Source organism: Schistocerca nitens, chromosome 6, assembly GCF_023898315.1.
Source record: "Schistocerca nitens isolate TAMUIC-IGC-003100 chromosome 6, iqSchNite1.1, whole genome shotgun sequence".
Taxonomy (NCBI): Eukaryota; Metazoa; Arthropoda; class Insecta; order Orthoptera; family Acrididae; genus Schistocerca; species Schistocerca nitens.
The window spans coordinates 40,249,870-40,271,766 of NC_064619.1; the positions used below are offsets into that span (position 1 = coordinate 40,249,870).

A 21,897-nucleotide genomic window follows, 5' to 3' on the forward strand; every position below is an offset into this window, starting at 1 on the left:
GATGGAACTGGTCATCCAAAATGATCGCATAATCGTTGGCAATAATCCGACCTTGCAGAGTAACCATGGAGGCCTCGGAATACCACGATATGTCATCCCAAATGATCACCGAACCCCCTCCATGTTTCACTCTTGCGACGTAAAGTTGGCCAGAAGTAGGAAACGGTATGAAACAAGACATATCCGACCAAATGCCATCCTTCCAGTGCTGCACAGTCCAGGATTTATGACTTCGGCGCCACGCTTTCCTGTTACAAACATTCGCATCACCGCTGAATTATTTTGGAACTCCATCTTGCCCTGCATTTGCTTTCTCTGTATGCGGTATAAACCTTCGATGCGGTGCCGCTTCAAAAACCAAACACGTTGGCTACCGAAGTTACGGAAGCATCACCACACCAGCACCAGAAATCTGCCCACGTTCCGAGTCACTCATTTTCGACGTAATGCACTCGCAGCCGTGCAGAACACATTTCTAACAACGACGGACACTTGCAAAGTACTGAGAACATTGCACAGGTGCAATTCATGGTCCTGGAGGCTTCGCTATCACCTGCATTCATGTTCTAGGCGCTCGGTCCGGAACCGCGCGACTGCTACGGTCGCAGGTTCGAATCCTGCCTCAGGCATGGATGTGTGTGATGTCCTTAGGTTAGTTAGGTTTAAGTAGTTCTAAGTTCTAGGGGACTGATGACCGCAGCTGTTAAGTCCCTTAGTGCTCAGAGCCATTTGAACCATTTTGAACCTGCATTCGTGTGCAAGGATACCTTTCCCACGATGTTTCAAAACTTTTGTCCAACCCCGGTTTATATAAATGTATGTATGAAACATCTTTTCAGTCTTCGCTCAGTTTCCGTCACCGTAGTTTTATCCTTACTGATACACGAATAACGGCGAAGGGGCTGTACGGGAGCTACGCCGATGTTGTCGTACAAGGTAACATTCCACGGAACGCCTCTCCACTTGACGAGGCCGTGAACTTAATACGATCACGTTCCGGTGATGACGCGCTGCCCTGTTGCTGTCTCTAATGAATGCGTGCCTCATTTATAGTATTATTTATAGCGTTCATTTAGTACGACAGTTTCAAGGCGAGCACTGTAATTTTCGGGAGCCGCTATTTATGACAAGTCGGCACTATTAGCCGGTCGGAAACCAGTTTACCGGCGGTCTAATTAACAAAGCGCGGGCAATTTATCCCCAGATAAGCGGGCCGTGCGTGCGCCGCGATCCCGGAACGAGAAGTGATAACGGGAAGCTGCGGGAGGTGGAAAGGTGGAGAGTAGCCGATATCGATAATCTGCAAAAGCAAATTAGAAAAGTCAAGTCCCGCCTAGTTTATGGCGTTCGCCGTTCGCACCGTTAATTAAAGATAATAGGCTCCTAAACTTGGACGTTTCTGTAGCTGCGAGATTCCACATCTTCGGCGTCAAAGTGAGCGAAAAAGTTATTCAGCTCCAGCGAAGCCAACCGTAACGAAGATGTTATTGTCCGCAGCTCGTGGTTGTGCGGTAGCGTTCTCGCTTCCCACGCCCGGGTTCCCGGGTTCGATTCCCGGCGGGGTCAGGCATTTTCTCTGCCTCGTGATGACTGGGTGTTGTGTGCTGTCCTTAGGTTAGTTAGGTTTATGTAGTTCTAAGTTCTAGGGGACTGATGACCATAGATGTTAAGTCCCATAGTGCACAGAGCCATTTGAACCATTTGAAGATGTTATTCTGGGAAAAGCAGATCTGTTTGGAAAGAGCGTCCGAGTGTATACAACAGAAAAAATGTACACAACTTGATTTCTTCCACAGAGTCATGATCATATCGAGACAATCAACAGTAGAAGCGATCAGCCTTTATTCTGTTACCGGGTGATACGACATAGGACTCGCATTTGGAAGTATAAGTCGAAATGTCTGTTCGGCCATACTGTGGCTTTCCCGTGGTTTGTCTTTGTCATAGTTAAAACTAATATCACACCCTTGAACACTGAATTGGGAAACTTGTTCTAAAATTTTCTCATTCATTATTATATTCGATTTGACTCGATTCTTTCCTTTGAAAGCCATTATCCTTTATCATATTTGCAGATGAAGTTGTAACATATTACGTCTTGGCTCATTCTGTAAACTGCTCTTTGCAAAATATCTTCTGTTACCTGTATGATTATCTGGTCAGCAGCATGTAACAAAATATTTAGTCCAGAATGAGGTTTTCACTCTGCAGCGGAGTGTGTGCTGATATGAAACTTCCTGGCAGATTAAAACTGTGTGTGGTACGTCTAGCTCCCTGCTTGCTTTATTCGTCGACTTCCGCGGGCTACGCGTGAAACTTGCCCGCACGCGTTCAACCGTTTCTTCGCTCACTGCAGGCCGACCCGTTGATTTCCCCTTACAGAGGCATCCAGAAGCTTTAAACTGCGCATACCATCGCCAAATGGAGTTAGCAGTTGGTGGATCTTTGTTGAACTTCTTCCTGAAGTGTCGCTGCACTGTTATGACTGACTGATGTGAGCGCATTTCAAGCACGACGTACGCTTTCTCGGCTCCTGTCGCCATTTTGTCTCACTGCGCTCTCGAGCGCTCTGGCGGCAGAAACCTGACGTGCGGCTTCAGCCGAACAAAACTTTATGAGTTTTTCTACGTATCTGTAGTGTGTCGTGACCATATGTCAATGAATGGAGCTACAGTAAATTTATGAAATCGCTTCAATCATTTGTAATAGCCCTGTACTTTGCTAGATCATTTCTGTTGTAGTTGTTCTATGTTACTTTAATTACAAGTTTAAGTGGCAAATGATATAGCAACCAGTCACGATCTATCCTGCTTAATCTCTTGACAGATTTCTATTCTTTTCTATTCTGCTTTATCTACATATTGCCAACGGCCTTGCTGCAGTGGATACATTGGTTCTCGTGAGATCACCGAAGTTAAGCGCTGTTGGGCCTGGCCGGCACGTGGATGGGTGACCATACAGCCGCCATGCGCTGTTGCCATTTTTCGGAGTGCACTCAGCCTCGTGATGCCAATTGAGGAGCTACTCGACCGAATAGTAACGGCTTCGGTCAAGAATACCATCATAACGACAGGGAGAGCGGTGTGCTGACCCCACGCCCCTCCTAACTGCATCCTCATCTGAGGATGACATGGCGGTCGGATGGTCCCGGTAGGCCACTCGTGGCCTGAAGACGGAGTGCTTTTATCTACGTTTTACGATTTATACGTTTAGTGTCATTTATCGTGTGTGTCCAGTGTCATTTTTGTCTCGTCATTATACATGGCGATTCAGATGCCCCTACCTACGGGTTTTATACAAACCGAACAGCCTCCAAAAACCACGCTCGAGATTTTGAATTTCTCTCGCTCGCTGTGCACAAACAACTAATCCTACAGAAAAAAATGAACAGGACATTATTGTTGGAAATTTAATGTAGTTACATTTTGTACTGAATAAATTTTCGCTGCAGACCACGGGTTTAGAGATATTCAAGAAAAACGTACGGAATTGACATTCAAACGCGTTTTCTTGAATAACTGAATCACTGCTGAATTACTCTGTATGTGTTTTAATTTCCTGGAGAGCAGTGGACAGGACTACGATGTGTAGACCAGCTGTTACATACTGCGGTTCACAGAAGAAAGATGCAACATGTGGTCGCCAACATCCATTAACGGATAAGCAGCAGCAGAAGAAGAAGAAGAAGAATGCTAGTGCCACATTTATTCTGTCTTAATTTGGTCTAGTCATACGTCTAAATACATGTTTTGGCAACTGATACAATAACCATGACGGACTACCCTACTTAGTCAATTAACATTTTTCTATTTACTTTTTCTGCGTGTTACTAGCTCTCCATTTAGCGTCGTGCAAGTCGTGTATGTGTTATACAACGACAAACCAGCCGTTCCTGTAACGATCTCTAATCGGCGCTTCCAGTTACAGGGAAAAAAGCCAAAGTTATTGAATATGGAGACGGCCGTAAGGAGTCCAGCTTCCGGTACGGGCAATGCGCGAAGGCCGGTGTTACCCACAAGCAGTGCGCCAGACCGCTGAACTCGTACTTCGTACCAACAGTACGGTTCGCTGTCCTGTACCAGGAAAATATGACTGTCTTTCTGGCTCCATACGTACTCTAATCTCTTCTGTCTTATTCCTATCATTCTTACTCAAGATACCCAATGGCAGATGCAGAAATCTCGCAGTCTTTCTCAAAAAACGGGCATCTAAATTTCCTCAACAGAGTTTCGAGAGAGCAAAGTTCTCTTCCGTCCAAAGATTACCTTCTAAATTCCTGAGCATTTCTGCTGCATTTTCAAAGGAGTTTTATCGTTGTGTTAAGACCCCAGCTCCATGTCGCTGAATCAGGTCGTGGTTTGTTGTCATGTGTACTTGATAAGGACTCTAAAACACTGAAACAATAGAACTACCCGCACTAGTGACTTATACACTATTCCGTTTACCCACGCACTGCACTTACCCCAGAACCCTTCCATTAAGTCTTCTGTTCGCCTCCCCTAATACTTCACTGAAGACCCAAAGAAACTTGTACACCTGCCAATATCGTGTAGAGCCCCCTCGAGCACGCAACACGAAGTCGCATGGATTCGACTAATATCTCAAGCAGTGCTGGAGGGAACAGACTCCATGAATCTTCCAGGGCCGTCCATAAATCCGTAAGAGTATGAGGGGGTGAACATCTCTTCTGCACAGCACGTTGCAAGGCATCCCAGATATGCTCAATAATATCAGTGTCTGGGGAGCTTGGTGGCCAGCGGAAGTGTTTAAACTCAGAAGAGTGTTCCTGGAGCCACTCTGTAGCAATTCTGGACATGTGTCGCATTGTCCTGCTGGAATCGCCGAAGGCCGTCGGAATGCACAATGGTAATACCACATTACGAGTAAAGCGCTGCTCACCTTATCCAGATCCACGCTGACTGTCTGCAGCTACTGCACACTGATGCTTGTTTTCCAGCCTACGTCGCCGTATCAGTACCGTCGCCTAACGGAAAGTCATGACATTAACACTACTAACAACGCAAACCCTGCAGCGCACAGTCTGAACATCATCCCTATAAAGCATTAGTAGAGAATGTATTGCTTCGTCTGCTGCGACCACTCTCCATCATGGGTACAATATCTTCTTTGTTATTATTGTAGCTTTAATTCTAGATGTTTTTAGCCTTGTTAGCATCTCTTTGAGTGGAAATCCCTCTGAATATGTATTAATATTGTATTGCAGTACTTATGGCCTGAAGATGGTCTATAATTTAGATCGAAACAGGTTGTCAACCAAAATAAACATCTGGTACGCTCGAGACTGTTTTCCTGAATTTTGAAGTTCCGATTGAATTCGCGGAGCATTTCCGCAATACTCGTGTGCTGATCGAACATACCGGTTACAGCTCTATCGGCGCGTCTCTGAGTTCCATCGACGTTTCCTTTTAACCCGACCTGGTGAGGATCGCAAACACTCGAGCAGTACTCAAGAATATACCGCAGAACTGTTCTATACGAGGTCTCCTTTATAGAATAGTGAAACCTGGTAGCCAAGGAAGGCAGGATTCGGTTACGATTGTGGACGGCGCCGTAATCAATTACTATTGGTTGCCTTTTTTTATCATACAAAATTTATTCAAAATCAGCAACAAATAAAAATAATGGCAATAATTTAAGTATTGTTTTACCGGTGAAAGCCTTAGTGGGCAAAAATTAAGAATTGTTTAAACTTGTTGTAACATACAACTACAGTTATTAAAATATAAAAGACAAATCACCAAAGATCTTAAAGTTCGTTGCTAAAATGCAACTACCAAATTAGGATTTTAAAACAAGTAACCATGCTCACAGCTGAAGGCCTTAATGGCCATAAATTTAGAACTGATTAAACTTGCTGCAACTTACAATTACAGTTATTAAAATATAAAAGACAAGTGACCAAAGATCTTAAAACTCGCTGCAAAAATTCAATTGCCAAATTTCAATTTTAAGACATGTAACGACACTCACGGCTCAGGGCCTTAATGGCAATAAATCAAGGATTGTTTCACGGCTGAAGGCCTTAAATGCCAAGAATGGAAATTATTAAGAAAATTTAACAAACATACTGCCAAACAGCAATGAAATAGCAAAAGTTAATTTAAAAGACAGGGAACGGATCACCGGTCAGACAAAATTATAATAAACTTGGTAGCACAGCCATTTAACTTGCTGTAACGCCAAGAGTGGCAATTATATTAAAAAATTTAGAACATACAATAAAACAGCAAATATAATAACAAGGTTAATTCAAAGAACAAGCAACTGATCCCCAAACAGGTAAGACAAATGAAGGTAACTTGGTAATACAATAATAAAATAATAACAATAATAAAGCACAAGGGCCAGTCACGGTGTTCCAGGAATCGACGTCTGAGTAGATCAGGCCCAGAACACATTCACGAGCAGTAGAGAAAGGCAGCCAAGAGTTGCATTCACATCACAAGATGGTAACTCAGAGTAGTGGCAGTCTGACGAATGACTAATGATAATCTGCTGAAGCTACCTTAGGTCCGATAACCAATGCAACGATGGAACAACACGCCAAGGCCGGAACCGGCAGTCAGCACTACGTCTTCAGAATGCTGTGTTTACGGTGGCCAATAGGAGAAACGAACCACTACTACCAGAGCAGAAGAAACGCCAATCGACCTACAAATCAAGGAAACTGTAAAAACTACACGCCTTACCGGATTGCAGCGGCAAGTTGAGGAAACGTGAACTGCCGTTACATACACTGACCTCCAGGGCAGGTAACTGGGGCGTTTGCGGCCATCAGGTTCAAAAAATGGCTCTGAGCACTATGGGACTTAACTTCTGAGGTCATCAGTCCCTTAGAACTTAGAACTACTTAAACCTAACTAACCTAAGGACATCACACACATCGATGCCTGAGGCAAGAGGTCGCGCGGTTCCAGACTGTAGCGCCTAGAACAGCTCGGCCACCCCGGCCGGCCGCCCATCAGGCCCAGGCAGAAAATATACCACTGGTTGAACATAACAAAGAGTAACACATGGAATGCAGCAATTAGTAACAAGAAGTAGAGGACAGCTAATTAGATCCGCCCTCCCCAAGCACTCCACTCGCTGCTCTTCGCCTTAACGACACTGCGAGCAGCAACACGAACTCAATTCACCGGAGAATCGCGAGATCTCACATTGGTGGAGCTTTCACGACTCGGATTAAAATCCACTCAACTTAAGGCTTGTTGGATCCGGTTGACGACTAGGTCGTGTACCCTCGCGACCACAGCCCCTCCATCCGCCAGCGGTCCCGGCGTCTTCTCGCACTGCACTCATGGCTCCTCCGGAGTCCCCAACCGAACCGCTCACTCACATGACACGGAAGATAGGGCCTCAGTCACTACATATCGATAACGCCACTGTTGCCACTACCGGACAGGCAATGCTTGCGAAACCAAGTGGCGCCAGTCAGCACAAGAAGAAGATAAACAAGCGCAACCATGTCAACTAAATGATACAGTCTGGCCTCTAACAGAGGATGGAAACCTACAACGGCACCAACGCGAGCCGGAGCACAGCTCAATGAGCTACACTTTCATAGAATACACCCAATAACCTGAGCTCGACAATTCGCTTTCCCTAGAACCGATCTAATGTGCTCGTCCCTTTTCGTTTTGCTGTGCAACGCTGCTCCTGGATATTTGATCGACGTGACTGTGTCAAGCTGCTTGCAACTGCTACTGTATTCGAACATCGCAGGGTTGTTTACGTGCTCATCTGCATTAACTTACATTTTTCTACATGCAGATTACCGTCCATTCAACACAACAAATAGAAAATCTAAGTCGTCCTGTATCCCTCTACAGCCACTCAATGACGAGTTTCCCGTATACTACAGCGTATAACGGAACATATTAAAGGCTTTACTTTACCGAAGTATGCGATACCCTCCAAATTCAACCAGTTTAACGAGTATTTATGATTATAGAAAAGTTATTGTGTATGTTAACAATGATTGCATAACATGTCTCCATAAACAGTCAACCCATTAAATCATACTGAATAACTGACCCACACAAAAGTTAATATCACTTGATCACTGATACAGCAAATGTCATCATGTAAAAACACTAAGATCATCTTAAATAATTAATATGAAGTACGAAAAATAGTGGCCAACGTAGGTATTTTGGATCTCCTTAAATAAAAATCACCCAGTGAAACCTATTTGTTCACTAGGAGCGTTTTCACTCAGTATTCACGTAATCAATCCTATTTTAGACGAAAACCAATGTAATTCTTAATAATTCATGTTATTTATTTATTTATGCAAATTAGAGAAGTCAGTTGACAAACTTCTAAAAAACGGCCTTTTTGTAACAAAGAATTATTCTGTCAAGTCAACAAATCTGTCTGTCATTTTAATAACATGTTAAATTATGTCACTCGATGCAAATTAATAACTTTTCTGCACAAATTATGATAACAGATGTACATGTGACTTATAAACTATATCTCTATTTAGTAGTTCTTTGACAATGTTATAAATACCAGCAGCAAGAAGGGTCGGGGGCGCAGTCGGAATGTCACTTTGGTAAAGTGTGTTTGTGTGTTACTGTTTGAGGTGGATAAACAATGCAAAGAACATATAAAGGAAGTACTACTTTGTGTTGTGTCATGGTCTTTGGTGGACAGTGGAATTAAGATGGCCACCAAAGTAATAAATATTTGAAGTTTACATATTTGTTGGTTTCGCTCGTTCTTTATCATCAAAAGCACATATAAAACACGGGACCTCATGTTTTAACCCTAGACAACCAGATTTAGAGCCAGCATCAGCATCGAGACACAGCAGCGATCCAGCAAGCAGCAGCGATTACCACAATGCATTTTAATGGTGCCAACCTAACATCAAGTGCTAACAAGCTCCGTAAATGGGAGTGAAATAGTGCGATTGTAGCAATTAGGAATATCTACGACTAGGCGACCATTACAAGCGTCATCGGCAAACAGTCGCAGATTCCTGTTCAACTTATCCGGTAGATCGTTTATGTACATAGAGGACAAGAACGGTCCCATCACACTTCCCTGGGGCACCCTGACGATACCCTTGTCTCTGAGAAACATTCGCTGTCCAGGGCATCGTACTGGGTTCTGTTATTTAAGAAGTTCTCGACCCACTCACATATCTAAGAACCTATTGCGTATTCTCGGAACACTGTCTGCAGCGGGGCACCGTGTCAAAGTTTCTCTGGAAATCTAGGAATATGGAATCCGTCTGGTGCTCCTCACCCATGAGTCTCAGGATATCGTGTGAGAAGAGGGCAAGCTTTTCCACGAGAGATGCTTTCTAAATCCGTGCTGATATACGGGCAGCAGCTTTCCTCCGAGACGTGTGGGTTCTGCTCACTGAGTGTAACTGTTTAGAAAAAGTTTGGATTTGAGTAGTCAACAGAGAGGATGTCAGTCTGCTAACGGCGAGAATTCCTACAGTTGACATCTTCGACTGGAATTGGGGCGAATATTTTAACGCACACGTATGCATTCGAAATGCAGTTTTACGTTATTTGTGAAACTATTTCCCCACTCGATGGTGTTGCTTTCCGAGTAGACTGTTGTGGTAGTGTTGCTGGACTTAAAGTGATTCATCATATCCATTTGTGAATGAAATCGGCGAAGGTATTGTGATTGTGTGCGGAGGAAAGGCATCAGCATACGAGACCCTGAAATAGTGGAAAAGATTGTTTCAGTGACTCTCAAAAATTTAGAAGTCGCGCCGAGGAGTGGCAACTGTTTGTGATAGAAGAACTGAGCATCATCGCAAAAGGTGGCAGCTCTAGTATTTTATGATAGGAGCGTTACCATCCTGACAATTGTCAGAGTGTAGCATCAGTGCACACGATCCATTACAGAACAGTGTTGACCCAGTGAATCCCTCTTTTGTTAACGTCCATCCAAATGGAGCAGTACGTATGACATCTGCGGCGGAAATTTTGAGAATGTGAAAGACGACTGTTTCAACCATCGCATCGCAATTGTTCAAATTCAAATGGCTCTGAGCACTATGGGACTTAACAGATGTGGTCATCAGTCCCCTAGAACTTAGAACTACTTAAACCTAACCAACAACCTAAGGACATCACACACATCCATGCCCGAGGCAGGATTCGAACCTGCGACCGTAGCAGTCGCGCGGTTCCGGACTGCACGCCTAGAACCGCGAGACCACCGCATCGCAATGGACTAATGTTCAAATGTGTGTGAAACCTTATGGGACTTAACTGCTAAGGTCATCAGTCCCTAAGCTTACACACTACTTAACCTAAATTATCCTAAGGACGAACACACACACCCATGCCCGAGGGAGGACTCGAACCTCCGCCGGGACCAGCCGCACAGTCCATGACTGCAGCGTCTTAGACCGCTCTGCTAATCCCGCTCGGCACAATGGACTAATGTCGGATTCACGACAGAAAGGAGCTGTCAGGAAAAAGAAGATAAAGACGCAGATCGCGTCCCGGAAAGTTATGCTGTCTGTCTTTGGGGCCTGCCGTGGAATGAGTCACCGGCTACGCGAGAGAAAGACACTGTATTGCGGACCATTATTACCAGAATATTCTGAAGACTCTGTCGCCAGAGATCATGCAGAAAGGTCGAGGAGGTGTGCGACTCTGCACGATAACGAGGCCACTGACACAGTTCAACAAACTATGGCTCTCCCATCACTCCTAGACTAAGCAGAGACTTCCTACTGACTCGAAAACTGAATAAACGACTGTGTGGGCAGCATTTGGCCAGTGATGACGTAGTGGTCCTTGTGATAAAAAAAATTTCTTTATCAAATGAGAAGTTCTGTATTGTGGTTTACAAAAGGTTGTACATCGATGCGCAAAAGAAGGGAGTACAATAGGCGAATCGTAACATGTTTGTAGAAAATTATCCTATTTTCGTTTCTGGCATAAGACTGTCTTAATTTTCCATCTTCATAGAAGACAAGTAGGGTTTTTGGTAGAGAAGGTATAACTATTTTCCAATGGTCTCGAAAAATGGAAGAGATGGTATGCTTGTTGAAGAAAAGGAAGGAAGGAAGGTAGATAGGCTAGAGTTTTTCTTCTCGTCGATAAGGCCCTCATTAGAGACAGATCACAAACTCGAATTAGGAAACAATGGTGAAGAAAATCGGCCGAGACCTTTTGAAAGGAACCATCGAGGCATCTGTCTGGCACAATTTGGATAAATCACGGAAAATCTAATTCGGGTTTGGCCGGTTGGGGATTTGAACCGTCGTTCTAGAGCAAACCACTGTGCCACCTCGTCTTCGGTATTTAAGAACGGCCTTGACCTCAGCGTCCCCGGAATATTGAAGCAATATTATCGGCCATTCAATCTGCACGGTTTCGGAGCGTATTGCAAAACCTCAACAGTTCATTGAAAATAATGATTTACCGAACGCAAATCACAAATAAACATAAAATTATGTTTGATGGAACAGTTAACTTGTCCCTTGCATCAACCTTATGGGACGCTTGTTATCAAGGCGACCGTAAGGAGGAGCATGTGTAACAAAAAAAATTATCCAGGAAAGTAGCTCTGATCTTAGTGATGCACAAGCAAAATCTCGACGCTGAAACACTAAAGGTTAATTCACTGAGCTTTTTAAATTCGAATGAGCACCACTAGCAGAAGTCTTCACGACGTCTGGCAGAATGGTAACATTCAGCTGTCCTTGATGAAAAAGATGGAGATTATTCGAAAGCTCGATTCTTGACTCTGACGCAACATGAAGGCTGCAAATAATTTGTGTAATTGCGAAGCTCACAGTACTGGGTAGTTATTTCGGAGGCACCAGCCGAGCGCACAAAAACTGATCCTGTGTCGACTTGCTTGCCGTATCCGGCTCCGGTAGGACTTGTGGCCCGGAATCACGTTAACGCCTGGAACTCGCTTTTAGCAATCGTAAAGTATACGTTCCAGTAACTTGTGAGAAGCACGTTTTTGCATGGAGCGCCTGGGGTTTTCAGGATAGGTGGTGAATGTGAATTTGTAGTTTTTGAACTCATGGAACTGTATCGGGAAAACCATTGGTTTCCAGACCTGTATCTACCAGCATTATTTGCTTGGGTCATTGTCCTCTGCTCGCAACTATCGTTTGTATTCATAATAGTCAAATACCCTGTATGTAAAAAGTTTGTCCTATAGGGAATTTTCTTACAAGAGATAGTCTAAACATAGCTCTAGAAACAAAAACTAGCCGGGATATGGATCATCTTGCTTATGTCTAGATCGGTAATCGGTAGTGTGGGCTTTCTTTCGTCCAGAGCTTGGACAATGTGAACAGTGAAATGGAGACCTATTTTACACGAGGAAAGTAGGAAACATGGTATTCTGCTATGTTTTAGCCAACGGAGCATGTCAGGTACTGAAGAAGAAATCCTTAACGCCACATTCCGTCTGAAACAACGTTCAGCGAGTTGTTCCAGCAATTTGTATACACGATTGGTTGGTTGGTTAATTTGGCAGAGGGACCAAAAGTGACGTCATCGGTTCCATCGGATTAGGGAAGGAGGGGGAAGGAAGTCGACCGTGACCTTTCAAAGGAACCATCCCAGCATTTACCCGAAGCGATTTAGGGAAATCAAGGAAAACCTAAATCGGGATGGCCGGGCACGGGTTTGAACCGTCGTCCTCCCGAATTTATATACACGAGAGATCGCTGTAGACCCCGCACAATTACAAAGCCTAATATGCAAGGGCGACTGTTGAGACGAGTACAAGATGATCGTAAAACAGGTGAGCGAAAAGTTGGAATTGCTGAGGGCACAAAACACGCACTTGTATGGCTAATTCCGCCGGAGCAGCTACTCTTGATTTGCCCACTTGGCCTGCTACGTGTGACTGGTCTTAGATTGTAACACCATAACGCCAGAATACTGTTCTGCCTGTGGATTCTACGACGGAGTGCTCAAAATCCGCATTTCACAGCTGATATTTTATTTACGGATAAGGAGGTATTCTCACATCATGCGTTTATAAGGTACCACTTAAATCTGTGTATGTTGTATGGAACTTGTTGAAGTCAGCGACTTAATAATTACTACTGCCTCATTCACTTTTTACCAATATTAATTAGTACGATGAGTTTCAACAGACTGCTGCCATCATCAGTTGCATCAAAGTTACGTGTACATCAATCTGAAGTGTGCTGAGGATTACTTGCCAGGTGTGCCAGTAAGGTCATGTACCGAAATTTAAACAATTTTGTTGAAAATATTAGTCTGGCGCACAGAGCACAGTAATAGAGACGATGGTGTCTTTTAATCTGCATCATGACATAAATATGGTTATAAAAACATCACATTTCTTTCAGTGCGTGTGATAACTGGTCGTGGTGTGTTTATTACTGTGGTCTGTGTGTAAGACAAATAAGTTTTCAGTAAAAATGATTAAATTTTGGTACATAACCTCACTGGAATTTCCAGCAAATGAACTTCTTCACATTTAAGATTAATATAGTGTACATGTAACTGTAATACGGCTGACAGTGGTAGCATCCTACCGAGACACATTGCGCTAATAAATATCAGTAAAAAGTGACTATAGGAGTAACAATTATTTCATAAATAAATTAGCCCAATAGCCAACTGTGGGCAGAAGCAAATAGTCTATTGGTCATGGAATGAAGGCAGCAGGTTCGCTTTATTATTAGTAATTATTAGTATATGGTCAGTAGCTGTGGTTTATTCACAGGGCCATACACTTTACTGAACAATGTAACAAGTCCTCTATATCAACAATATTTGCGGTATTGGAAAACTGTAACGTTGTGTGTATTTAGGTGAGCTAATCGGCCGCACAGTATTGGTACGAGGTTAAGGTAAATTTGTTGCTAGCGGGTCCAGGGCTTAGGATGCGCCGAGGTCAGCCCGATGGGTGACCGGTTCCAGCCAGCCAGGTGTAGAGACAAGCAGTGTTGCCGGAAATGGGGAAAATCCCAATAGGGAGAATTCTGATGCATCGATCGCCTAAGAGCACAGACAATGCTGCAAGAAACGCCAGGGTGTCAGTCAAGCTGGCTTCTTACAGCTCTACGAGAGTCTGTAACTATTCAAAGTATTAAAGCAAATCTGAATACTTCTGCGCTAGTAGAGAAATGAGGTCCTTGCAATGTCACAACAGTATTTCAATATAAGTGCACAGTCAATAAACATTTTCACAGTGAGCCTCTGCATTAACAATTTTTAAACACTTCATGCAGTTTCAACATGTGATATCTCAGATGATATTATTGCACTGTAGCTATCATCTCTGATAGCTCCATATGTGTATGTGCTTTATTTCTTGATTTATTACGTTTCTGTATCCGTTCATTACGCAAATGTTTGTAGGAACATCGCATTCTCCACAATTACAGCATGAATACCATGCATACTGTCATACTTTAGCAGTTGTTTACTGACCAGTTTACTATTTTGCCAGTAACTTTATTTAAATGTTGATTGCAAGTGCTATCAAAAAATGTAAAAGTGTCAGTTGCATGTGTTAGCTGACACCACAATTGAAAAGAGAACCAAAAGACGGTACTGTCAAGAAAGCATTAATAATCGTTTAAACAATATTTAACGACAATCTGTTGTCATAAGCACGCTTGTCCAATAATGCTGGCTTACTTATTTATAAGCCAACTAGTACTTATATTCAATATAAATGATCTGACAGAATGTTTATGATATTTCTTTATTTAAGTATTGTTGTAACATATTAGTTTGTCCAGGAAGTGCTATGTTGAGTAAATAATGTCTGTAGAACTTAAGAACAGTGTATTTTGTTGGAGATGGCCTTCAGCCAATGGCCAAGCAGACAACAGTGGAATATTATGGTCGTCAAGTGGAGACTGAGACTTTTTGATTGTAGAGCTCAAGGGAGTGGTCTTCCACTTTTACATTTGTGCTTCAAGGTGCAGATCTCCCTGTGATATTGTGTGGTTTTCGATGTAGTGGATTCTGGGTGGTGAACAGCTTCTATCATACATTAACTTACGAAGACACTTAAAATTTCGAGAGGTCTGAATGTGCTCCAGTGTAGGACTAACTTTTTCCCGTTGTACTACGAAGGGGGGATAGACAGAGTATGAGTTACTATTGTATCGCATGAGTCAATTTGTCAATCATCATGTTGAGCTCTGAAGTTTTTTGAGCTGGTGAATATTTCATGCATTGTGATTGCGAAATCTTCTTAGTTTTCGAGGAATTTTTATTACAGTTTAGTTTGGAGATTTTGCCACCATTCTCGTAACACTCTCAATGTAACTTTACTGTATTTGATAAAGGTATTTTCTGTCTGTATTTTAACCGAATACGGTAGGACTCTTTCCTGTTTATTTGAGATGTCCTTTCTTGAATAAACAATATTCAACTTAATTCTCTGTGGTCTGCATCAATTACAGACATAAGAATAAAGTCCATGTCTTTAAATTATTCATTTAACTTTTAATTAGTATTTCTGTGTTTTATTAACTCGCAACTCTAGACAATGCATGGATTATTTGACTACAGGATCACAGCTACAGGTTATTATTTTCATGGAGTTCACATACATGGAAGCATATATGTGTAGCTCGACTCTATGGGTACATCGAGCTATTTTTTTTTTAATTTTAAACAGAGCCGTGCGTAGCCCAAATACCTAAAGTATTCGTTATCGGAGGTAAAGACGAAACTGGTTTGCTGGCGTGGGCGCCTGTTTAGAAGAGCAACTACACTAGCAGTAACCGTTAGGCATAGTCGCAGAACGTTACTGTTGTAGAAAGATAAAGGACGTGGTTTATTCAGGATGCGGTACCGAACGATTTTCTGATTTTCTACGCCTTGTACATCAGTACCTAACAGAAAAAGTTAATGAGTGATGGATTGGAGCGCCATCCTGCAGGTGCTTTAGCTAGCGGGGAGGGGGGGGGGGTTAGGGGTGGGGAGGGTAGCACCTCCTTCTCCTTACTGGATGGACCTGAATACTTAAGATTTCTGGCCACAGAGACATTTAAAGTCGTTTTACTCCACAGTTATCGATAAGGTATAATCGTATCAGGAGCGTCTACCCAACGCAAGGCTCAAATACGATGGCAGCCGGGTTTGTTCGTAGGAATTCATTTTTCTTTGATGAAGGGGACTGAAGTACCGGGTGATCAAGAAGTCAGTATAAATTTGAAAACTGGAAAAATCGTGGAATAATGTAGATAGAGAGGTACAAGTTGACACACATGCTTGGAATGACGTGGAGTTTTATTGGAATCAAAAAAATACAAACGTTCAAAAAATGTCCGACAGATGGCGCTTCATCTGATCAGAATAGCAATAATTAGCGTAACTAAGACAAAGCAAAGGCGATGTTCTTTACAGGAAATGCTCAATATGTCCACCATCATTCCTCAACAATAGCTGTAGTCGAGGAATAATGTTGTGAGCAGCACTGTAAAGCATGTCTGGAGTTAAGGTGAGGCATTGGCGTCGGATGTTGTCTTTCAGCATCCCTAGAGATGTCGGTCGATCACGATACACTTGCGACTTAAGGTAACCCCAAAGCCAATAATAGCGCGGACTGAGGTCTGGGGACCTGGGAGGCCAAGCATGACGAAAGTGGCGGCTTAGCACACGATCATCACCAAACGACGCGCGCTAGAGATCTTTCACGTGTCTAGCAATATGGGGTGGAGCGCCATCCTGCATAAACATCGTACGTTCCAGCAGGTGTGTAGGGGTAATTTCACTACATAAAGGAAAACACTTGTGTGGAATTTATACTGTGAACGATCACCTTTATTGTACCGCACAAAACACACTTGTACAACACCAACGTTAACGCGGGAAAACGAACACTCGTCGTGTCCTGCAAAGAACCCCGCTCGTAAAGAGAATCTCTCAGTGTCTTGTCGACTATCGACTTGTCACTCCCACACAGCCCCCCCCCTGAAGTGCGGAGCACCCGGTATGGTGGGGTACTTAAACTTCACCTCTCGGCCTGCCCGAGTGCGGATAGTGCGGGTGTGTGTGCTGCTTGCTGATTCTGTTGCTGTATTAGGCCCCCTGGTGTGGGGCTCATGTGGGACCCAGCTGTCTGGTTCTGCGGAAGGTGTGGGTTCGTTGCAAGTTGTGTCTGAAGTCGTCTGTGAGACTGTCGTCGGTGCTGGCATTGTCCAAGCGGGTTTTACCCGCTCAATGGAAACTTTGGTCGACTTTCCCTGGAGGAGGATATCCATTGTGTGTGTGTCCCGTCCTAGCACTTGGTATGGTCCAGTGTACGGTGGCTGTAACGAATGACGTACCAGGTCTGTGCGGAGCATGATGTGGGAACAAGTATCGAGGGACTTGTGTATGAACACTGGATGCGTGCCGTGCTGAGACGTCGGGGCTGCACGTAGTGTCTCTGCCTGCTTCCTCATTTGTTGCAAGAGGTGGGGTAGTTGTGTGTCATCTGGGAGAGGAACTGGTGCAAGGAATTCTGCTGGAACTCGGAGTGGTTCTCCGTATACCAACTCTGCCGAGGAACAATTGATGTCTGTTTTTAATGCGGTCCGTAACCCCAACAAAACCAATGGCAACGCTTGAGTCCATGAGTCCTCGTGGCACATCAGGGCAGCCTTTAAGGTCCGGTGCCACCTTTCCACCAAACCGTTGCTGGCCGGGTGGTAGCTAGTAGTACGGTTTCGTTGGAAGCCGCAGAGTTTTGACAGTTGTTGGAACAGCGTTGACTCGAACTGGCGTCCTTGGTCAGTGGTAACGAAAAATGGGCACCCAAAACGAGCCATCCAAGTTTCCAAGAATGCGCGTGCAGTAGTCTCTGCAGAAATGTCCCTGATTGGTGTAGCCTCTGCCCACCGCGTGCAACGATCCACTGCCGTAAACAAGTACCTGTAACCTTCTGAAGGGGGGAGGGGTCCAACCAAGTCAATGTGTACATGCCCAAAACGTGCCGTTGGGTTTGGGAATTGTCCTACTGGAGCGTGAACATGGCGTCCCACTTTGCTACGTTGACACTGATAGCAGCTGCGGGCCCACTCCCGTGTATCTTTCTTGATTGAAGGCCACACAAAACGGTCCGTCACTAATTTCACTGAGGCATTGGTTCCCGGATGTGCCAGGTTGTGAATGCTGTCGAATACCTTTCGTCGGAACTGGGGGGTGATGTATGGGCGTGGTCTAACCGTGTAGGTGTCGCACCATACCTTACATGGGCTGCCGGGGACGTCCACAAGTTGTAAATGTAGGCCAGTGGACGGGTCCGCCAACAAGGATTGCAGCTGTGCATCTGAAGCCTGCGCCCTTGCCAATTCGGAATAATCTAACATTGGACTTATCCCATTAATACGTGAGAAATAGTCTGCCACAATGTTTTCGGCACCATGGATGTGACGCACGTCTGTCGAAAACTGGCATATAAACTCTATATGGCGGGCCTGGCGGGGGGAACATGAATCGCTGACTTTGTAGAAAGCTGCCACGAGAGGTTTGTGGTCGGTGTATATGGTGAATTGCCTGCCCTCAACTAAGGGACGGAAGTGCCTGACGCTTTCATACATCGCGAGGAGTTCCCTGTCATATGCACTCCAACGAGTTTGACTCATCTGTAGTTTTTGTGAGAAGAAACTTAGTGGCTGCCAATGACCCTTCACTCTCTGGTGCAGTGCTGCCCCGATTGCGACTTGGCTTGCGTCCACTACTATGGCTAGCTGAGCTCCTGGTGCAGGGTGTGCAAGCCCCACTGCGTTGTGAAGGCTGTTTTGCAGTGCCTTGAAAGCCGAGTCCATCTCGGGTGTCCATGGGAGTGGGCGCTTGCCAATTTTGTTGTGTCCGGCCAAGGCATTGTTCAGTGGCGTCTGGATTGCTGCTGTTCCGGGGAGGTGGCGACGATAGAAATTTATCATCCCTAGGAACCGTCGGAGATCGTGGTAGGTTTGAGGCCGTGGTAGGGTACGCAACAACTCCAGCTTCTCTGGCAGTGGGAAAATGCCCTGAGCTGACACTTTATAACCCAGGAAGGTGACAACGGGTTCCCCAAACACGCACTTGTCCTTGTTAAGCGTAATTCCATGAGCGCTAAGCCTGCTTTGCACCTCGCTTACGTGTTTCTGATGGTCAGAAACATTCTCCGAAAACACCAGAATATCGTCTAAATAGGCGAAACAATATGGTAGTCCTCTTAGTACGCTGTCTAGGAACCGTTGCCATGTCTGGGCCGCATTTTTTAGCCCAAATGGCATCACCAAAAATTCAAACAGCCCGAATGGGGTTGTCACTGCAGTCTTTGGTATGTCCTGCTCTGCCATTGGGATCTGATTATAAGCCTTACGGCAATCCAAAACACTGAATATGGCTGCCCCGGCCAGTGAATGGGTGAAATCCTGTATATGTGGCACAGGGTATCTGTCTGGAACAGTTCGGGCGTTCAAAGCGCGATAATCCCCGCACGGGCGCCATGACCCATTCTTTTTACGGGCAAGATGCAGAGGAGAGGACCACGGACTGTTAGATGGCTGTATAGTTCCTTCCTGTAGCATCTCGTTGAAAATGGCCTTGGTTTCCCGCAAGCGATCAGGTGCAAGCCTGCGAACACGTGAGGAGACTGGTGGGCCTGGAGTTGTCCGGATGTGGTGCACCGTCTCATGCTTCGCCCTGCTCTTTCTTGTTCCCTGTTGTGGTTTGGGTGTCGCCTTTGTGGTTGAAACAGCAGGAGCCTGTTGTTGTGTCGTTAACTGTTTTGATGTCGTTTGAGCCGTGTGCCGGTCAGCTTCCTTCGTTGCTATGGTGTCCTCCCAGGTGGGTGCACTGAGGTTATCTACCCTTTGGCATGCATGAGAAGTCGGACGTCCTTGTATTCCCGGAATAACAAATCCATTGACAGAATGGACGAGTTGTGACTTGTGTAAATCCACGGACAATGCATGTTTTGCCAGGAAATCAGCACCTAGTATAGGTTGGTCGATATCGGCCATAACGAAGGTCCAGTTGCATTCTTCTGGTAGCCCAATGTCCACTGGCAGTGTTTTCTGTCCATATGTGTGGATGACTGAGTCGTTGACTGCTTTCAAAGTGGTCTCTTCAGTGCGTTTATCTGAAGGGAAGAAGTTTACAGGCAGAGTGCTGACATCTGAGCCGGTGTCGACCAAGAACATCCATCCTGTAGAGCGATCAGGAACGAAAAGTCTTTGTGAAGCGGCGTACCTTACAGTTGTGGGAGAAGTCGATCCACATAACGTAGGCTCGTGCTGAAATGGGGGTGTTCCCCTTCCATGCGTCTGTGAGTTTAGGCGCAGTTGTTTGTTGTCACGGTCGGCTGCGCCTAAAGCAGGCCGTGGGATGCGTTTGGGTGTGAGCACGGCGTCTTACACTTCGTAGCTTGCGCGCCGAAGCGCTGGTGGAACCAGCAATAACCGGTGCCGTTGTTTGCGTGACGCGGCGGTCGCGTCGGCTGGCGACGACGCGTGTGTGTGTCAGCCGCCGCAACGTCGCGTGGCTCTAGCCGCTGCAGCTGGGCGGTCAGCTGATCGATGGCAGCGCGGAGAGATCGGAAATCTTCGGTCGCGTCCGGCGCTCGTCGTGCGGTCGTGGCAGCGCAAGCTGGAGGCGCCGCGTCGACCGGCTCCGGCCGTGCTCGGCTGGTGTCGTTGGCCGAGGTGGTTGCGGCGGCGGCCACTGTGGCGCGCGAGTCGAACAGGGAGTGCGCTCTATCGGCTACTTGCAGCAACTCGCTTAATGGCCGGCCCTCGTAAGCAATTAAGGTTAAGCCCACCTGCGGAGGTAACTGCTGTTGCCATATGTGCAAAAGTAATGTGTCTGAGAACACGGAAGGGTCCACCATAGCACGTAAATGCCGGTAAAAGTCTGAAGGTGACCTGTCACCGCGTTTCTCGTGGTACAGGAGCTGTGATATCCGCTGATCCACAGGTTTTGTACAACGCGAAATTAAAGCCGTCTTGAGAGTGGCGTAGGCTTGTTGTGGTGGGGGTTGCATAATTATATCCGATACCACTGACGACGCACGTTGGTCCAGGTTGCAAATCACTAGCGTGAACTGTTCCAAATCGTTGACTATTTGTTGCTGTACGAAAATGTTCTCCATAATAGCGAACCAAATTTCCGGACGCTCGGGAACGAAAGGTGGGGGTCGAATTTGTAACCGCGACGCGGGTGGCCCACGATCACTGGCGAACGTAAAGTGCGAAACTCGTGGGAGCGGTACCGACGCGGGTGATGAAAACGGGAGCACTTTGGGTCTGATATCGGCGTGTCCTGTGCGCTGGTTGTGCGAGGCAATGTCCTGTGGCGGCGGCGCGGGACCCGCCGGCACACGCGGCGCGGTTGGAAACGTAACGTCGTGGGCGAAGTCGGTTTGAGATGTAGGCGTCCGTGGCACTGTGAACTGAGGGTTTTGCTGCATCGTGTCGAGCTCCTTTTTGATGTTTTGGATGACGCCGTCGATGTCGTGGAAGAGATTCTGTGCAGACGACATGTCGATACGAGACGTCGCGGAAAATATCTCAAGAAACTTGCCTACTGTCACACTGCTTAGTTACGGGGTCACCACTTATGTAGGGGTAATTTCACTACATAAAGGAAAACACTTGTGTGGAATTTATACTGTGAACGATCACCTTTATTGTACCGCACAAAACACACTTGTACAACACCAACGTTAACGCGGGAAAACGAACACTCGTCGTGTCCTGCAAAGAACCCCGCTCGTAAAGAGAATCTCTCAGTGTCTTGTCGACTATCGACTTGTCACTCCCACAGGTGTTTATCAGCCAGGCTGGGGATGATGCGATTGTGTAACATTAGGCGTACCTCTCACCCGTCACGGTAGCAGTTTTGCTGTCCAGCGCCATCTGTCGGACATTTTGTGAACTTTGTTTTTCTTTTTGTT

The 21,897-nt window shown here is 45.4% G+C and overlaps 1 protein-coding gene across 1 annotated transcript in view; it reads right to left on the minus strand.

The window, feature by feature from the left end:
* The window catches only part of LOC126262771 (uncharacterized), a 46,566-nt gene extending 25,083 nt beyond the window's left edge, over nt 1-21,483 (minus strand). The window contains exons 1-3 of the mRNA XM_049959586.1: nt 20,406-21,483; nt 19,468-20,151; nt 17,300-17,511 (exon numbers count right to left, since the gene is read on the minus strand). Of these exons, the coding sequence (XP_049815543.1) occupies nt 17,300-17,511; nt 19,468-20,151; nt 20,406-21,483 (1,974 nt within the window). The remainder of the gene's footprint in view (nt 1-17,299; nt 17,512-19,467; nt 20,152-20,405) is intronic.
* Between the last annotated feature and the right edge of the window lie 414 nt (nt 21,484-21,897).